Source organism: Mastomys coucha, unplaced genomic scaffold, assembly GCF_008632895.1.
Source record: "Mastomys coucha isolate ucsf_1 unplaced genomic scaffold, UCSF_Mcou_1 pScaffold8, whole genome shotgun sequence".
NCBI lineage: Eukaryota > Metazoa > Chordata > Mammalia > Rodentia > Muridae > Mastomys > Mastomys coucha.
Genome location: NW_022196914.1, coordinates 52,801,862 through 52,819,254, shown reverse-complemented (window position 1 = coordinate 52,819,254; position 17,393 = coordinate 52,801,862). Strand labels below are relative to the sequence as shown.

General features: G+C 41.1%; 1 protein-coding gene across 2 annotated transcripts in view; it reads right to left on the bottom strand.

The window, feature by feature from the left end:
* Positions 1 to 1,347: 1,347 nt before the first annotated feature.
* Positions 1,348 to 17,393, bottom strand: part of Dhfr (dihydrofolate reductase) — a 30,211-nt gene continuing 14,165 nt past the window's right edge. The window contains exon 6 of one of the 2 annotated variants that reach the window (XM_031360467.1): positions 1,348 to 2,239. In XM_031360467.1, the coding sequence (XP_031216327.1) occupies positions 2,161 to 2,239 (79 nt within the window). In that variant the 3' untranslated portion in view covers positions 1,348 to 2,160. Of the gene's footprint in view, positions 2,240 to 5,715; positions 6,220 to 17,393 lie in introns of those variants that run through there. The other variant, XM_031360468.1, reaches the window with a different exon arrangement.

Here is a 17,393-nt window from a genome sequence, read left to right as displayed (position 1 = left end):
ATCTTAGAGGAAACTGCTACACAACACAAACTCAGTCAAGCTCACATGCTTCATGGGGCTAACTCAGCAGTCTCTGGCTCCTTGAGTTCATCTCCTTGTTCACGATTATCAAGTAATTATAACTAAAGAAAAAAGTTTGAATGGAGGTATCTTACACACTGGTGGACAATGGCTATTAAATGAAGACCTAGGTTATTAAATGAAACTCTCAGTGCCAGGTATAGGACACCCCTAAAAATAATTAGAGTCTCCCAAAACAACACAGACTATTGCCATTGCTCTTGGTTGCCTGTCATAGCTAGATGATAAGTCCCTATTGTTGAAGGCACACAACACATTTTACTTGCAGGACATAGAGAAATCAATCTGGAATTGACTTGCAGACTTCCTCCTTATTAGATAGCTTTCACAGTGCCAGGTGCCGAGTGTATCACCAGGGAGAAACGTTCTTAATGGACTTAGCTGGTGGTAGGCCATGCATGTTACAATGTTACTACTGTACAATAGGGCTACAATGCTTCCTAGATGGCTCTGTAGGCAACAATTCATGTTGTAAAACTGTAGTGCTGTAAAACTGGTCAAATGCCTGTGGTGTGGAAGTCATGGGCTCTGAGGACAAACCTACTACTGCTGTTTTGTTAAGTGGATAGTTTTTCAGAGTGCTTTCTAAATACCTATGTTTATACCCTGTATTAGTGCTCTTAACCCTGGTCAGAGAAGTTCTTTTTTTCCAGTGGAGAAAAAAATCCAGCATAGAGACTCATGACTGATCAAAGTGTAGAGCCTAAGTAACTATTTAATATTCAGCTCTGAATAGACCATTTATATCAATAGCCTTGTTTAAGGCTCAGGGAGCACTGAAGACCTGGTGGAAAGAATGGAAGGCCTGAAGGCTGGGAAAGAGAGCTGTATATATAATGCTGCCTTTTGGACATGGCATGGACATTGCACTCACAAGCTCACAGAGCTATGGTTATCTGCAGATCCATATTCCAGTCTGGATGGAGGAGAGACTCATAAGGCTGCACCCACAGTTGAAGAGCTATTGGCAACTGATGGCTGTTGTGTGTTTGTGTGTGTGTGTCCACTGGTAGGTTGCCCATACTCCAGTGGCTAGCACATATGTAGGAACATGAAGAAAGCAATGATTTCAGAAGGTTATGAAAAGAAAAAGAAGATACAAAGGTAGTGGGGGAAGTGGAGATGAGGACCTGGTATGATTAAGACTCATTGAAAACACATATGAAATTGTCAAGTAGAAAATAAAAAAAGATCATACTAATTTACAAGGCCAGGTACAAATACTTTCTCTGATCTGATGATATGAACCCTGCTGAGATGAGGAAAGTCATTTTAATGCTCATTTTTTATTTTTATAAAGTTTAGTTTCTAACTTCTTAATTTTCATTTCAAGCAGTATCCATTCTCAATTCATTATCTCTGAGTTCTTAACAGTAGCTATTATGCTTGCTATTACTTTTTTTTTTTTTGTAGAAAGTGCCTATTCTTGTTCTGTCACTGTACTATCCCCTGGAATCTCACTGAAGATGAGAAGCAGACAATTTCAGTGTTTTAGACCTTACATAATCTTCCACCTGCTCTCGTCTCTATGGAACACAATGGAGTTCTCCATTTACTGATTTTCTGTCTGAGTGAGCAGAGCTCTGCTGCAAGTGTGATGTGCATACAATAATCCAGTTTCTACTTTGATCAAATTTTCTTTAAAGTCTTAGTTCCAGCTCTGCTGTTTAAAACCTATTTCTGTCCTTTGGACTTATCTGTCTAGTTCCTATTTCTATGGGCCCCGTATCAGCTCATGCTCCAGGGGCTTTATGTCTTTAGGGTCTCTTGTACACACAATACCCTATGCATATGCTGGGGAGCCACTTGAGGCCTTCATGGGAGGAGCATTGAGACCTTTATAGCAAGTGATATTTCTTAAGGTACTTTAATATAACCTAGTTAGATTAATGGGAAAAGATAACATATTGTTTAGAATTATAGGTTCCATTTCCAGAATCAAAAAAACAAACATTTCTTCCCAATACCCCTCCCTAAAGAAATAATTACTCATAGATCTAAAGCCAGCAGAAGTCCCATGGTCTTATAAAAATGCATAATTTTAGGAGGGAAGCAGTAGAATTTGAAAGCATCTTTCCGTTAGTCTTTCTTCTCATAGACTTCAAACTTATACTTGATGCCTTTTTCCTCCTGGACCTCAGAGAGGACGCCTGGGTATCTGGAAAAGAAAAGATTTCACAATTCCATTCAATATCGACTGAAAACACAGTGCGGCTTCCGTAACTTCTCACTCAAGGGCATCAGCACTGTGGGATGTGAAGCAAGTTTTCCTCCCTCTTTCTTCAATGTGGCAAGGGCATATTCACAACACGTGGCGGCGGCACAAGGAAACAGCAAACTATGTAAAGCTAAAAGTGTAACGTCCTAAATCATCTCCTTTATTTCACATTCATAAGTTTTCCTCAAAAAATGAACCCTAGTTCCTATTTCTCTTGCATCTTTCCACAATACCAACGAGCTACTAGGCAATTTCTTAGGAACCTTTTGCAAGTTATAGCTAAAATCACATGTCAAAGAAAAGAAAAACAAATTATCTGTAGTTCCTAAGGACTGAAGTTGTATGCCCAGAACCAGGTTGACTCTTGGTTTCTGTCGATTTATGGACACACAATGGCTTTCCTAGCCTGGCAACATGTGGCATACCATGACTGCTTTGTTAGAACCACAGTGCACCTGACCTCTCCATCCCCTAACTCTCACTTTGGTCTCTGCTCTGACCCTCTCTCTGGCCACTCTGCCTCCTACATCCCTCTAATGCTCCCTCCAATGATGACAATGCCTCCTATAATGCAGCTCCATCTTGGACTATGATAGAAGGAGCAGGAGCTGCCTGCTGTTTTCATCTTTTACTCTCCTGTATACACATATCTGTACTTAGCTGGGAATTAAGCCTTCTTCACGGAATAGCCTATGTCTGACATGGTCCTCAAAGTCCCTTCTGGTGTTAGGTGATACTCCAAACTCACTGTTGCTAAGAATGCTTCAGAAAACTTTAAAATATCATGTGACATATAATGCACTGATGAGAAATAGCAGACATTAGTTACAATATGGAACAATTCATGACAAAGCTACTTGCTAACTGTTTTCTAGCCTCTTGCTGTTCACTCTCTGTAGTACTTCTGCCTTATGAAACTGATTTTAGTAGGCCTGTTTTCAACTATGATCTCAGTTTCTTTGAAATGAGTCAGGGAAAGTCATATTTGCATATTTTTTTTTTGTGTGTGTAAAATCCAGCATTAAGACTGTCAATTACTAAGACAAAGTAAAGTGCCAAGAGGTTCTTTCAAAAGTCAAGAATAATAAAATCTGATATGTTCAGTAGCTGCCACACTAAAAGTAGTTTTTCTGTGCAAAAAAAACCTAAAACTGAACTCTTCTTAAATCAGTTTTTTTCCTCTACTATCTTTAGGTCTTTTAAAATAATGATTATAATTACAATCACAATTCTAAACTTTTTTGGTTTTGAGATAGGATCTATATCTCAGGCTGACTTTGAACTTGTAGGCTCCTCAGTGCTGAGATTATAGTTGTGAACCAGCACCCCAAACAGAATCTTCCTGAGAACTGTACTTGGACTCTGTGTGTGTGTGTGTGTGTGTGTGTGTGTGTGTGTGTGTATGTTTTATATGCATGTTCTTGTGAGTGCACCCACCTGGGGGCCAGAGTTGTTTTCCCAAGTCCATTTGCTAACCATTTACACTGCAGATACCTTTAACTCCTAAGCCATTTTCCCAGCCCAGGACTTGGACTCTAGAGTTCAAGGCCCACCGGAATTGGTGTACTGCCTATTCTTAGGCTCCACCCACTTCCTCCTATTTAGAGTTAGAATAAATATCAGCTCTGAAACAATAAAAAACTACAGCAATTCAGAGATGATTCGGATGAAGCTCTCAGAGGTAAACACAATTCTTGAAACAGTTTTCCAAAAGAAAACAAATTGCAACTAAAATAAAATGGGCATTTCATCAGAAACGCAGATTCTAGTAGAGATTTTGCCAGGATCCTCTACAGTCAAGAGGTAATGGAATCATTACCTCTTGGGAAACTCCAGTACATCTAAAATTTCCTCCATGGTGTTCCCTGAAGAGGCGCATGGGTCCTAGGTTTGGAACCAACTACCAACTCTGCTACAGTATGCAAGGGTCTGTCTTCCAAGGCATCATGTGTTAAAGCCTGGTCTTGTGTGATGATGCTGGTGGTGGACCTTTCAGTGTGACCTAGGTCAATGGGAAGTATGCCCTCAGATGGGACTTTGAGACTCCAGTTTCTCCCTGTCTTCCTGATTCCAAGTGTGAAGTCTCCCTCCAGCGGTGCTTGTTATTGGGATCCTGAGGTCTTCACCACCAGCAATGCTGAGGCTCACGCACACCTTTCAGGCTCTAGAACTGTGAACTTACTATCTCTTTTCTAAAGTTAGTCTGCCTCAGGCATTCTATTAGTGATGATAAAATAGATTAGCATAGCTAGATCTTTTTTGTCTTAGCATCTCTTTTTTTTTTTTTTTTTGAGCTCATTAAACAGAATACCGCTGATATAAAACTTCTGGGCCTGCTGGTTTGGTTGAGGTCTCATGATGTTTGAGACAGAAACACTTCTTCCAAGTGATATCAATGAGAACAGAGCTGTGTGGGATGGGCTGGCATGGTGCTGTGAAGTAACAGTTGCATAGGCAAGGACTTAAAGGAAAAAAGGCCAGCACATGGTAAAACCAACGGTTCATTAATATGAACTTTGGATCTTAGGCTTCATCCATTTTCTAATTCATTCCCCATTCATTTTCTAATTTATTCTCCACTCATAGCAGTCCTTGCTTTTATCTTTATTTCATTAGAGTAGTGACTGAAAAAAACATCATCAAGTCATATGATGTTAATGAAAGACACCGTGTTTGAACAGAAACCTGTATGAACTAAGAGTAATATATTCAGCTTATGGAGACAATGGGGATCAAAATGAGTGCTAATGGGCTCACCACTCATCCACATAAAAATATCAGATGTGGTGCCAGGGGTGCATTTCTAATGCTGTGGAGGTAGAGGCAGGAGATGTTTTGGGTTTATGGGCCAGCCAGCCTACAGAATGAATCTGGGTCTCTCCAGTCTAGGGGAGGAGAGATCAGTCTCAAAGAGGATAGTGCTTACCTCTATGTGTAACACACACACACACACACACACACACACACACACACACACACAGTCTTATACCCCATCACTCCAAGGTTTAGGGATCATTGTGGAAGAGGAATTAGAAAGATTGTAAGGGGCAGAGATCAATGGATAGTTGCAAAACAGTTGTAGTTTCTGTACGAGAGAAAGCTGTCATACATATGAGCTTGACTGCATGTTATCAAACCCATATAAGATGTAAGCATTGGGAGACAAATCCAAGAAGTCCCATCCCAAGCTTAGGAGCTACTGACAACTAATGGCTACTGGGGGAGGAAGAGTCATTTTTCTTCAAGGATGTGGCCTCTGAATATAGCATGTAGGTGAGCCCACAGTCATATACATACTGACTGCACTACATGGATTCAGGGTGTTAATAAAACAAAACAAAAACTGCTGCATTGAAACAGGTGTTTGTGAAGGAACAGTTGTGGGGAAGATAGGATAGGAATCAGAAGAGATGAAATGGGGTATGGATTTGGTAATTTATTTTAAAAACATAAATAAAATACACACATAAATAAATACACATGTAAACCTAATAGAGGCTGATGGAAAGATGGAGGGGAATGGAGAATGATTAATGCTCATTCTGGACCTTAGCAGCAATGAGAAGTTCTTCAGTGTATAGAGGCTGAGACAAAGGCCCAGGGCAGAGCAATTCTGCTCCCTTCTAGACATAGAGTACACTTACTGGGCTGGGTAGTATATGTCCATACAACAGAAGAAGAGGGCATCTGGGAAGGAGGAATCTTAATCAAGAAAACATTCCCATCAGATTGGCCTATATTATCTGTGTGATTAATTGACACGAGTGGTCCCATGCCATGGTGGGTGGTGGACTCATGGGCAGGTGGTCCTGGGGCATACGAGAAAGCAGGCTGAATAAGCCACAAGGAGAAAGCTGGTAAATAGCATCCGTTCCTACTTCCAGGTCCTGCTCTGACTTCTTTCCATCATGGACCATTACCTGGAAGCATAAGACAAAATAAACCCTTTCTTCTCCAAGTTGCTTTTGGTCAATATGTTTTTTCACAGGGGTAGAAACCCTAAGATACTTACTGTCTAGAGGTTTCCCGTTTTCTAATTTTAAAGGAAGACAGACCTACTTGTGGTCTTCCCTTAGGAATTCCCTCTGCTCCGTGTTAAGGAGGCTGCTGTTAGTGCAGGCCAGAGAACAAATGGCTATCAAATGCTGCGTTGAAACAGGTGTTTGTTCCCATGTAGTGTCATTTAGAATGCCCATTATCTCAGCAATGGCTTTGTCCTGTTTCAGTGCTCTCACCACAAACTCCTGCGATGGCAAAGAACCAACACACACTACCCTTAGCTTTTTGAAGCAAGCAGGAGACAGTGCTTCTTAACTCACCCTGTAAGTCAACATATCCTGATTCCAAAACCAACTGAACATTGATAACATTAATACATCAATGTCTCAAAGAGATACAAATACAAGAATCCTTAATAAAATGGTAGAAAACTGACTCTACTAACATATAAAAAAGCATCACATATAATTCCCAAATAGAATTGACCTTGGAAATACAAGATTAGTTTATTATAATCAATTATGTAGTATACAGTATTAATAGTGTCAAATGATATAGAAAAACCATGGCAAAATCCAACAGTTCTTTGTGATCAAAGTACTTAATGAACAAGAAACCAACTTCCTCAGTGTGAGAAAGTCATGTGCTTTCCCACTAGGACCATGAGCAAGACAAGTAAGATGTTTGCCTAATTTCCTAGTCACCCTGCTGGAGGTTCTGGATCAGATACATGGGCAAGAAAAAGAAACAGTGAACATCTGACTAAAAGGAGGAAATACAGCTGCAGACGACACTAACAGAGCAGTTCTCACTTTCACCTTTACTTCATTACACTAGTGCTAGGAAGGGACCGACATTTATAACCGCTAATTCTAGCTTTAGAGTTATAGGGTACCAGTTACTTACAGTGACCTGTAGTTTTATACACTAGTGTGAACATTCTGAAAACAACAGCCTTAAAAGGAACAAGCCATAGTCAAAGCAGTGTAAGAACGGATCACTAAAGCATTGCTTACCAGAAGAAAGTAAACATTGACTTAGTGAAAAGCTCCTACATGCTCAAGGTTTAGGACTTCATAATATTCAGAGACAGTTCTCTTCAGAGTACTCTATAGATATAATACCTATGAGAATCCCAGCTTGCTTACTGTCAGAAACTGGCATACTAATATAAACTTCATATGGAAACGGAAGGGACCCAGAACAGCAAAAGCAATCTTGAGATAGAACAAGTCTGAAAGGTTTATGCTTCCTGATTACAGTTAGAGATATATGTAGTAAGCCTAGGGAAATAGCTATAGTTCCAGCCTCTGAGAAATGGAAGCAGGTGGTCATTCTTGGCTAGCTAGGGAGTTTCCAGGCCAGCCTGGGCTACATGAGACCCAGTTAAAACCAAAGCCAGGGGCTGGAGAGATGGCTCAGAGGTTAAGAGTGCTGATTGCTCTTCCAAAGGTCCTGAGCTCAATTCCCAGCAACCACGTGGTGGCTCACAACCTTCTGTAATGAGATCTCATGCCCTCTTCTGGTGTGTCTGAAGACAGCTACAGTGTACTCATATAAAAAAAAATAAGAAAAACAAAAACAAAACAAGACTGTGAAGTAGTAGTATAATGATACTCATAGACCAATGGAAAAGAACTTAAGAGTCCAGAAAAATATTTTACATTTATAATTAACTGAAACTGGTGATGTGTAGGAATGAATGTAAGCACAGCAAGACCAAGGAGTTGCTCAGTCGCCAAAGGTGAATGTCATGATGTGGCCCTATGTCAGCAAAGGTGTTGGCTTGCTTTGTAAAAGTCAGAGAACCACAGTGGCAGTTAAGTTGTTAAGGCTCCTCAAGGGTCAGAACCTTGGAAATGTTTTGATTAAAACTGGTAAGCATTCTGCATCTCGGAGTTGACTCTGTGCCACAGCTCTCCATACCTGGGTCCAGCCGGGAGAGAGCTGGTCTCCCAGGAGTACTGACACACCTGAAAGCAAAGACTACCACCTCTGCTCAGATTCCTGGCCCAAGAGGGACCCATCCCAAGCCATCAGGACACAGGAACTGAGCAGCAGCCTGGGACGGGATACTACTGGTTTCTGACTGCGCCCCAGAGCTGACCCTGTGCCACAGCTCTCCATACCCAAATTCCTCCCCGAGAGAACTGGTCTCCCAGGAGTGCTGATACACAGGCTTAACAAGCCACGGTCAGAGACAGGAATACCTGCTAACAACAGAGATAACCGGATGGCTAGAGAGAGGCAAGGGCAAGAATATAAGCAACAGAAACCAAGGCTACTTGGCATCATCAGAACCCAGTTCTCCTACCACAGCAAGCCCTAGATACCCAACAAACCAGAAATGCAAGCTTCTGATTTAAAAATCACATCTCATGATAATGAAAGAGTACTTAAGAAGGATATAAGTAACTCCCTTAAGAAATACAGGGGAACACAGATAAACAGCTAGAAGCCCTTAAGGAGGAAACAAAAAAACCCCTTAAAGAATTACAGGAAAACACAACCAAACAGGTGAAGGAAACGAACAAAACCATCCAGGATCTAAAATGGAAATAGAAACAATAAAGAAATCATAAAGGGAGACAACCCTGGAGATACAAAACCTAGGAAAGAGATCAGGAGTCATAGATGCAAACATCACCAACAGAATACAAAAAATAGAAGAGAGAATCTCAGGGGTAGAAGATAACATAGACAACATAGACACAACAGTCAAAGAAAATGCAAAATGCAAAAAGATCCTAACCCAAAACATCCAGGAAATCCAGGACGCACTGAGAAGACCAAACCTAAGGATAATAGGTATAGAAGAGAGTGAAGACTCCCAATGTAATGGGCCAGTAAATATCTTCAGCAAAATTATAGAAGAAAACTTCTGTAACCTAAAGAAAGAGATGCCCATGATCATACAAGAAGCCTACAAAACTCCAAATAGACTGGACCAGAAAAGAAATTCCTCCTATCACATAATAATCAAAATACCAAATGCACTAAACAAAGAAAGAATATTAAAAGCAGTAAGGGAAAAAGGTCAAGTAACATATAAAGGCAGACCTATCAGAATTACACCAGACTCCTCACCAGAGACTATGAAAGCTAGAAGATCCTGGGTAGATGTTATACAGACCCTAAGAGAACATAAATGCCAGCCCAGGCTACTATACCCAGCAAAACTCTCAATTACCGTAGATGGAGAAACCAAGACATTCCATGACAAAACAAAATTTACAGAATATCTTTTCACAAATCCAGCCCTACAAAGGATAATAAATGGAAAACTCCAACAAAAGGAGGGAAACTACATCCTAGAAAAAACAAGAAATTAATCTTCCTTCAACAAACCCAAAAGAAGATAGCCACAGAAACATAATTCCATCTCTAACAACAAAAATAAAAGGAAGCAATAATCACTATTCCTTAATATCTCTTAACATCAATAGACTCAATTCCCCCATAAAAAGACATAGACTAACAGACTGGATACATAAACAAGACCCAGCATTTTGCTGCATTCAGGAAACACACCTCAGTGACAAAGACAGATACCACCTCAGGGTAAAAGGTTGGAAAACAATTTTCCAAGCAAATTGACCCAAGAAACAAACTGGAGTAGCCATTGTAATATCGAATAAAATCAATTTTCAACCAAAAGTTATCAAAAAAGATAAGGAAGGACACTTCATACTCATCAAAGGAATAAATCTACCAAGAAGAACTCTCAATTCTGAACATATATGCTCCAAATGCAAAGCACCCCCATTCATAAAAGAAACTTTACTAAAGCTCAAAGCACACATCATGCCCCACAATAATAGTGGGAGACTTCAACATGGACAGATCATAGAAACAGAAACTAAACAGAGACACAGTGAATCTAACAGAAGTTATGAACCAAATGGATTTAACAGGTATCTATAGGATATTTCATCCTAAAACACAAGAATATACCTTCTTCTCAGTACCTTCTCCAAAATTGATCATATAATTGGTCACAAAACAGGCCTCAACAGATACAAGAAGACTGAAATAATCCTATGCATCCCATCAGATCACCATGGACTAAGGGTGGTCTTCAATAACAACAAAAACAACAGACAGCCCACATACATTTGGAAGCTGATCAACACTCTATTCAATGATAACTTGGTCAAGAAGCAATAAAGAAATTAAGAGGGCACAACATACCCAAACTTATGGGACAAAATGAAAGCAGTGGTAAGAGGAAAACTTACAGCTCTGAGTGCCTCCAGAAAGAAACTGGAGAGAGCTTACACTAGCAGCTTGATAGTACAACTAAAAGCTCTAGAACAAAAAGAAGCAAATACACCCAAGAGGAGTAGACAGCAGGAAAGAATCAAACTCAGCGCTGAAATCAACCAAGTAGAAACAAAAAGAAGTATACAAAGAATCAACAAAACCAGGAGCTGGTTCTTTGAGAAAATCAACATGATAAACCCTTAGCCAGACTAACCAGAGGGCACAGAAGCAGTATCCAAATTAATAAAATCAGAAATGAAAATGGAGACATAACAACGGAAACCGTAGAAATTTAAAAAAATCATCAGATCCTACTACAAAAGCCTTTACTCAATACAACTGGAAATCTGGATGAAATGGACAATTTTCTAGATAGATACTCAGTACCAAAGTTAAATCAGGATCAGATAAACCATCTAAACAGCCCCAAAACCCCTAAAGAAATAGAAGCAGTCATTAAAAATCTCCCAACCAAAAAAAGCCCAGGACCAGATGGGTTTAGTGCTGAATTCTATCAAACCTTCAAAGAAGACCTACTAGCAATACTCTTCAAACTACTCCACAAAATAGAAACAGAAGAAACTCTACCCAATTCGTTCTATGAAGCCACAGTTACGCTGATATCAAAACCACACAAAGACCCAACAAATAAAGAACACTTCACCCCAATTTGCCTTATGAATATTGATGCAAAAATACTACATAAAATTCTTGCCAACCAAATCCAAGAACACATTAAAATGATCACCCATCATGATCAAGTAGGCTTCATCCCAGGGGTGCAGGGATGGTTTAACATATGGAAATCCATCAATGTAATCCACTACATAAATAAATTCAAAGAACTAAACCACATGATCATTTCATTAGATGCTGAAAAAGCATTTGACAAAATTCAACATCCCTTCATGTTAAAAATTTTTGAAAGATCAGGAATTCAAGGCCCATACCTAACCACAGTAAAAGAAATATGTAGCAAACCAGTAGCCAACATCAAACTAAATGGAGAGAAACTTGAAGAAATCCCACTAAAATCAGGGACTAGACAAGGCTGCCCACTCTCTCCCTATCTATTAAATATAGTACTTGAAGTTCTGGCTAGAGCATTAGACAACAAAAGGAGGTCAAGAGGATACAAATTAAAAAGGAAGTCAAAATATCACTATTTGCAGATGATATGTAGTATAGTGACCCCAAAAATTCCACCAGAGAACTCCTACTACTGATAAAAAACTTAAGCAAAGTAGCTGGATATAAAATTAACTCAAACAAATCAGTAGCTTTCCTATACTCAAAGGATAAACTGTTGAGAAAGAAATTAGGGAAACAACACCCTTCACAATAGTCACAAACAATATAAAATATCTTGGTGTGACTCTAACCAAACAAGTGAAAGATCTGGATGACAAAAACTTCAAGTCTCTGAAGAAAGAAATCAAAGAAGACCTCAGAAGATGGAAAGATCTCCCATGCTCATGGATTGGTAGGATGAATACAGTAAAATGGCCATCTTGCAGAAAGCAATCTACAGATTCAATGCAATCCCCATCAAAATTTTAACTCAATTCTTCAAAGAGTTAGAAAGAACAATTTGCAAATTCATTTGGAACAACAAAAAAACCCAGGATAGCCAAAACTATTGTCAACAATAAAAGAGCATCTGGGGGAATCACCATCCCTGACGTCAAGCTGTGTAATATAGAGCAATAGTGATAAAAAGTGCATAGTATTGGTACAGTGACAGGCAGGTAGATCAATCAAATAGAATTGAAGACTCAGAAATGAACCCACACATCCATGGTTGTAGCCTTCCTTCCCAGCCTTGAGCCTGCCTTTCCCAGCCTTGAGCAGTGAACAGACCTTGAGTGCTTGTCACAATGGACCTCATCGACGGTGGTGGAGTCATCTGCCTTGGTTACACATGCAAGTTCTCACAGGAACTTAGAAGATTAGACTGCCCCACTTATTTTGCTTTGCAAAACAAAGGATAGGTTCTATGGGCTTTCCCTATATAAATGCAGTGTTGAATATTACACTTGGAGCCTTGATTAGAATCTTGACTTGGCTTCATTCTCCTCTCACCGCCCTCCCCCCAACCCTGCCTCCTTTTCATTTCCAGCCCTGCTTTTTAGGGTGAAACCTGTTTGACCATAAGCCACTGGATGGCTACATATGGTAACTTAATCTTTGACAAAGAAACTAAAACCATCCAGTGGAAAAAAGACAGCATTTTCAACAAATGGTGCTAGTTCAACTGGGGGGGGGGGTCAACATGTAAAATTGTGCAAATTGATCCATTCTTATCTCCCTGTACAAAGTTCATGTCCAAGAGGATCAAGGACCTCCACATCAAACTAGATACACTGAATCTAATTGAAGAGAAAGTGGGGAAAAGCCTTGAGCACATGGGCACAGGGGAAAATTTCCTGAACAGAACACCAATGGCTTATGCTCTAAGATCAAGAATGGACAAATGGTACCTCATAAAATCGAAAAGCTTCTGTAAGGCAAAGGACACTGTCAATAGGACAAAACAGTAACCAACAGAGTAGGAAAAGATCTTTACCAATCCTACATCCGATAGAGGGCTAATATCCAACATATACAAATAGCTCAAGAAGTTAGACTCCAGAGAACCAAATAACCCTATTAAAAAATGGGGAACAGAGCTACACAGAGAATTCTCAACAGAGGAAACTGGCTAAGAAGCACCTAAAGAAATGTTAAGCATCTTGTTAGTCATCAGGGAAATGCAAATCAAAACAATCCTGAGATTCCACCTCACACCAGTCAGAATGGCTAAGATCAAAAACTCAGGTGACAGCAGATGCTGGCTAGGATGTGGAGAAAGAGGAACACTCCTCCATTGCTGGTGGGATTGCAAGCTGGCACAACCATTCTGGAAATCAGTTTGGTGGTTCCTCAGAAAATTGGACATAGTATTACTCTACCTGAGGACCCAACTATACCACTCCAGGGCATATACCCAGAAGATGCTCTAACATGTAATAAGGACACATGCTCCACTATGTTCACAGCAGCCATATTTATAATAACCAGAAGCTGGAAAAAACCCAGATGTCCCTCAGCAGAGGAATGGATACAGAAAATGTGGTACATCTACACAATGGAGTACTACTCAGCTATTAAAAACAATGAATTTATGAAATTCTTAGGGAAATGGATGGATCTGGAGAATATCATCCTGAGAGAGGTAAACTAGTCACAAAAGAACACACATGGTATGCACTTTCTGAACAGAGGTATATAGCAATGGGGCATGGGGAGCTGGGAGTAGCAACCAGAAAGTCCCAGATGCCAGGAAAGCAAGAGCCTCCCAGGACCCCACGGGGATGACATTAGCTGAAACATCCCACAAAGGGGAGGGAGAACCTGTTGAGACCATATCCAGAGGTTAGGCATGGCCACACACCTCCAAAGTTCTAACCCAGAACTGCTCCTCTCTAAAGGAAATATAGGGACAAAGAGTGGAACAGAGGCTGAAGGAAAGGCCATCCAGACACTGCCCCACCTGGGGATCCATCCCACATGCAGACGCCAAACCCAGATACCATTGCTGATGTCAAGAAGTGCTTGCTAATAGGAGCCTCATACAGCTGTCTCCTGAGAGGTTCTGCCAGATCCTGACCAAAACAGATACAGATGCTCACAGCCAACCATTGGACTGAGCACAGGGTCCCCAATGGAGGAATTAGGGGAAGGACTAAAGGAGTTGAAGGGGCCTTATCAATGGGAGGGGAGGCCCTTGGTCCTGTGAAGTCTTGATGCTCCAGAGTAGAGGAATGCTAGTGTGGTGAGGCAGGAGTGCATAGGTGGGTGGGGGAATACCCTCATAGAAGCAGGGTAAGGGGGGATGGGATAGGAAGTTTGCAAAGGGAAACCTGGAAAGGGGATAACATTTGAAATGTAAATAAATATCCAATTAAAAAAAAGATGGTAAGTATTAGAAGGGAATTTAAATGAAGCTGGTCACACAGCAGTCTGTTCTTATGGCTAGTAGGGGAAAAAAAGAAATGAGAAGGGAGAACTGAGATCTATATTCATACACTGTGAGAATTCACAATTGAAGTAGAAGAGAAAATATACAGGGTGTGATGTTCACATAAGCATTTTAGAAAATGACCAATTCTGGTTTCCAGTTTAAGTCATCACTTCCAGAGCCTGGGCTTTAGCTGCTGATATTTCTTGTATTTTCTGGTTCCAGAGTGTGTCAAGACTGCTACCCTAAAGCTTGGCCATCCATTTATCCAGACTAAGTTGTTATGTTTCTTTAGGGGATGTGTAAAAAAGCAAATTCACACTCAAAGGATAATTACTAGACACAGTTGGGACTATTTGGAAAAATGTGTTAAGAACTGTTCTAAAAGTGTTGATATAACTAACTTTTACTTGCTAGAGCTAACCGTTTGCACTTTTACCATGCTGGCCAATTAAACTTGTGACTCCTCGTCCTTCACCCAAATCCAGACTTCCTCTGGTTTCCCTTCAGTGCACTTGCCACAGCAGCTGGGACGATGTCCCTGCCTCAGAATCCTCTAAGGCAGGACTAGGTATACACGGCCTTCCCCTGGCTTCATTATTACCTCAGGCTCCTGTGTCTGTTTACTGCTCCAGGGCCACCCTCCCTGCAGTTGTGTGGCTGTTCCTTGACATCTTGACCTCAGTGTAGGTGCCTCTGTCAGAGGACCCCTCACATGGAGCACAGTACTCAGCAGATAGCACTGTTCCATGCGTGTCACTGGCCACTCCCCCCACCTCACTGTACAGGCCTTGTTCCCAGGGTGGGCAGCAGCAGCAGCAGGCAGAATCAACACAATTCTCACAGTGCCCAAGCCAGGTCTGATTCCCCTAGGATGAGCTAAAGACAGCTGCCAGATGCCACTAAAACCATCGAAGCCCAAGTATTTCCAAGTCTATTAAAGTAAATTTCTAAAAGTTCTTATAATGTATCTTTGTAGGGATACAAACAAACCTCTATTTCAGATCTTGCACAGGCAACAAACCACAGAAGCAACTCCCCAGTCTAGCTTAGTGGACTAGGAGAGAGAGGACAGAAGGGAAGGAAGGAAAATGGAGGAAGGGATAGACATCCAGATTCCGTGTGGCTTTAAATAGTCACAGGTAGCTAGGAATAACTTACAAGGGATGATAATTACAGGACAGTTTGTCTTAACTAGGTGGGCAATTTATATCAATATCAATTGGCTGAGCAAATTGTGTGGATGTTCTGTGGGGTGAGAATTTACTGGTATAAATCTGACTTATAAATTATAAGCCTCTAGAGTTTTGATTTTACTGGGTTACTGGGATTTGGGACTGCTGACCACAGGGGGTGGATGGCTGGGAATGTGAGCAGAATCTGCCACAAGAGAACTACAAGATGGGCGGTCTCTGCTTGGGGCTAGCCATGGAGGCAGTGGGGTCACTGGGCCCAAGAGTGGCTGGTGATAGATAAAAAATTTTTAATATTTCCCGCAACAACGGGTGACTGACAAAAGGGCAGCTATGAAAAGCTCACTCTAGTAGGTGACAACACACTAAAGTTGCATCCCTAGCACCCTGTGCAGGCGTGCAGGCGTGCAGGCGTGCAGGCGTGCAGGCGTGCAGGCAGGCAGGCAGGCAGGCAGGCAGGCAGGCAGGCAGGCATCAGTCTCTTCTCCCCAGCAGCTGCCACCACTCACATGCCCTCTAGGGAGGCCTTTTTACTCCTAAGCTTGAGGAGCTTCCTGTACCTTATAAACTGAATTTGCTCCCTGAGTTTTAAATCTTTTCTCTGTCCTCCAGGTGGGCATGTTTCATCTAGGAAGAACCAGCTACCTAACACCAGCTGAAGTTTTTTTAAAAGACAATAAAATTGGCAAGTCCTGTAACTCATCTGTGTAGTTTAGTCCCTGAATAAACAATTAAACAAATATATATCAGGTGAAAAAGGACATTACATTCTTATGCCATAGAAGATGGAGAAATCTAGCTGTACTCATTTAGTGCACTCCTATTGTCTAGTCTTCACAGTGCTGGAGGGTGATACACATGCTACCATAAAAGAGAAAAACCCATCAGCCTCACCTACCTTGAACTCAGTGAGCTACAGTAACAGTAAGCTGCCTGCAGGACACACTGGTTCAATACTGGCATGAATGTTATGGGAGTAACCAACTACTGCAGCTTTCCTAAAGATCACTCCTTGTGATGCAACCCATACCTGACATGTCAGCAAGGCTAAGAACCTGAGGCTAGATAGGTCATGGGCCCTAGGGGAAAACCTACTATCATTCTGCTAAATAACAGCAATAAAATGACTCTCAATAACCCATTATTATACCCACAGATGCTCAACTCTCATCAGAGAAGTTACTTTGTGTAGTTGATGACAATTAACACAGAAACCTACAACTGGTCACCATGGGGAAAAAAGAGACTTTGGAATTCTCAGCCCTAAATGTGATGTCTATATCACACATGCTCCTTCCCTCAAGGTTCAGTGATCTACACAGAAAAGGGAGAAAAAGACTGTAGAGCCAGAGGTGGTGGGTGACTTCCAGGAGACAATGGAGGGTTTGCAGACAGGATAGGGCAGATGCACACGAGAGCTCAGTGACTGACAGCATGTACAAGAGCTACACAAGTTCAAGACAAACAAGATCCCGGCACAGGAGTGGGGACAAATTCCACCCTTAACCAACTGACAGTGCTGCGAGGAGAAGTTAGTTTTCTTCAAAACTAATTTGTGTCTATCAGCCGTACTCCAGGGCTGGCCTATGGTTAGGAGTTCAGCCAGTGCAAACTGGACTCCATGTTTTTTTTTTTTTTT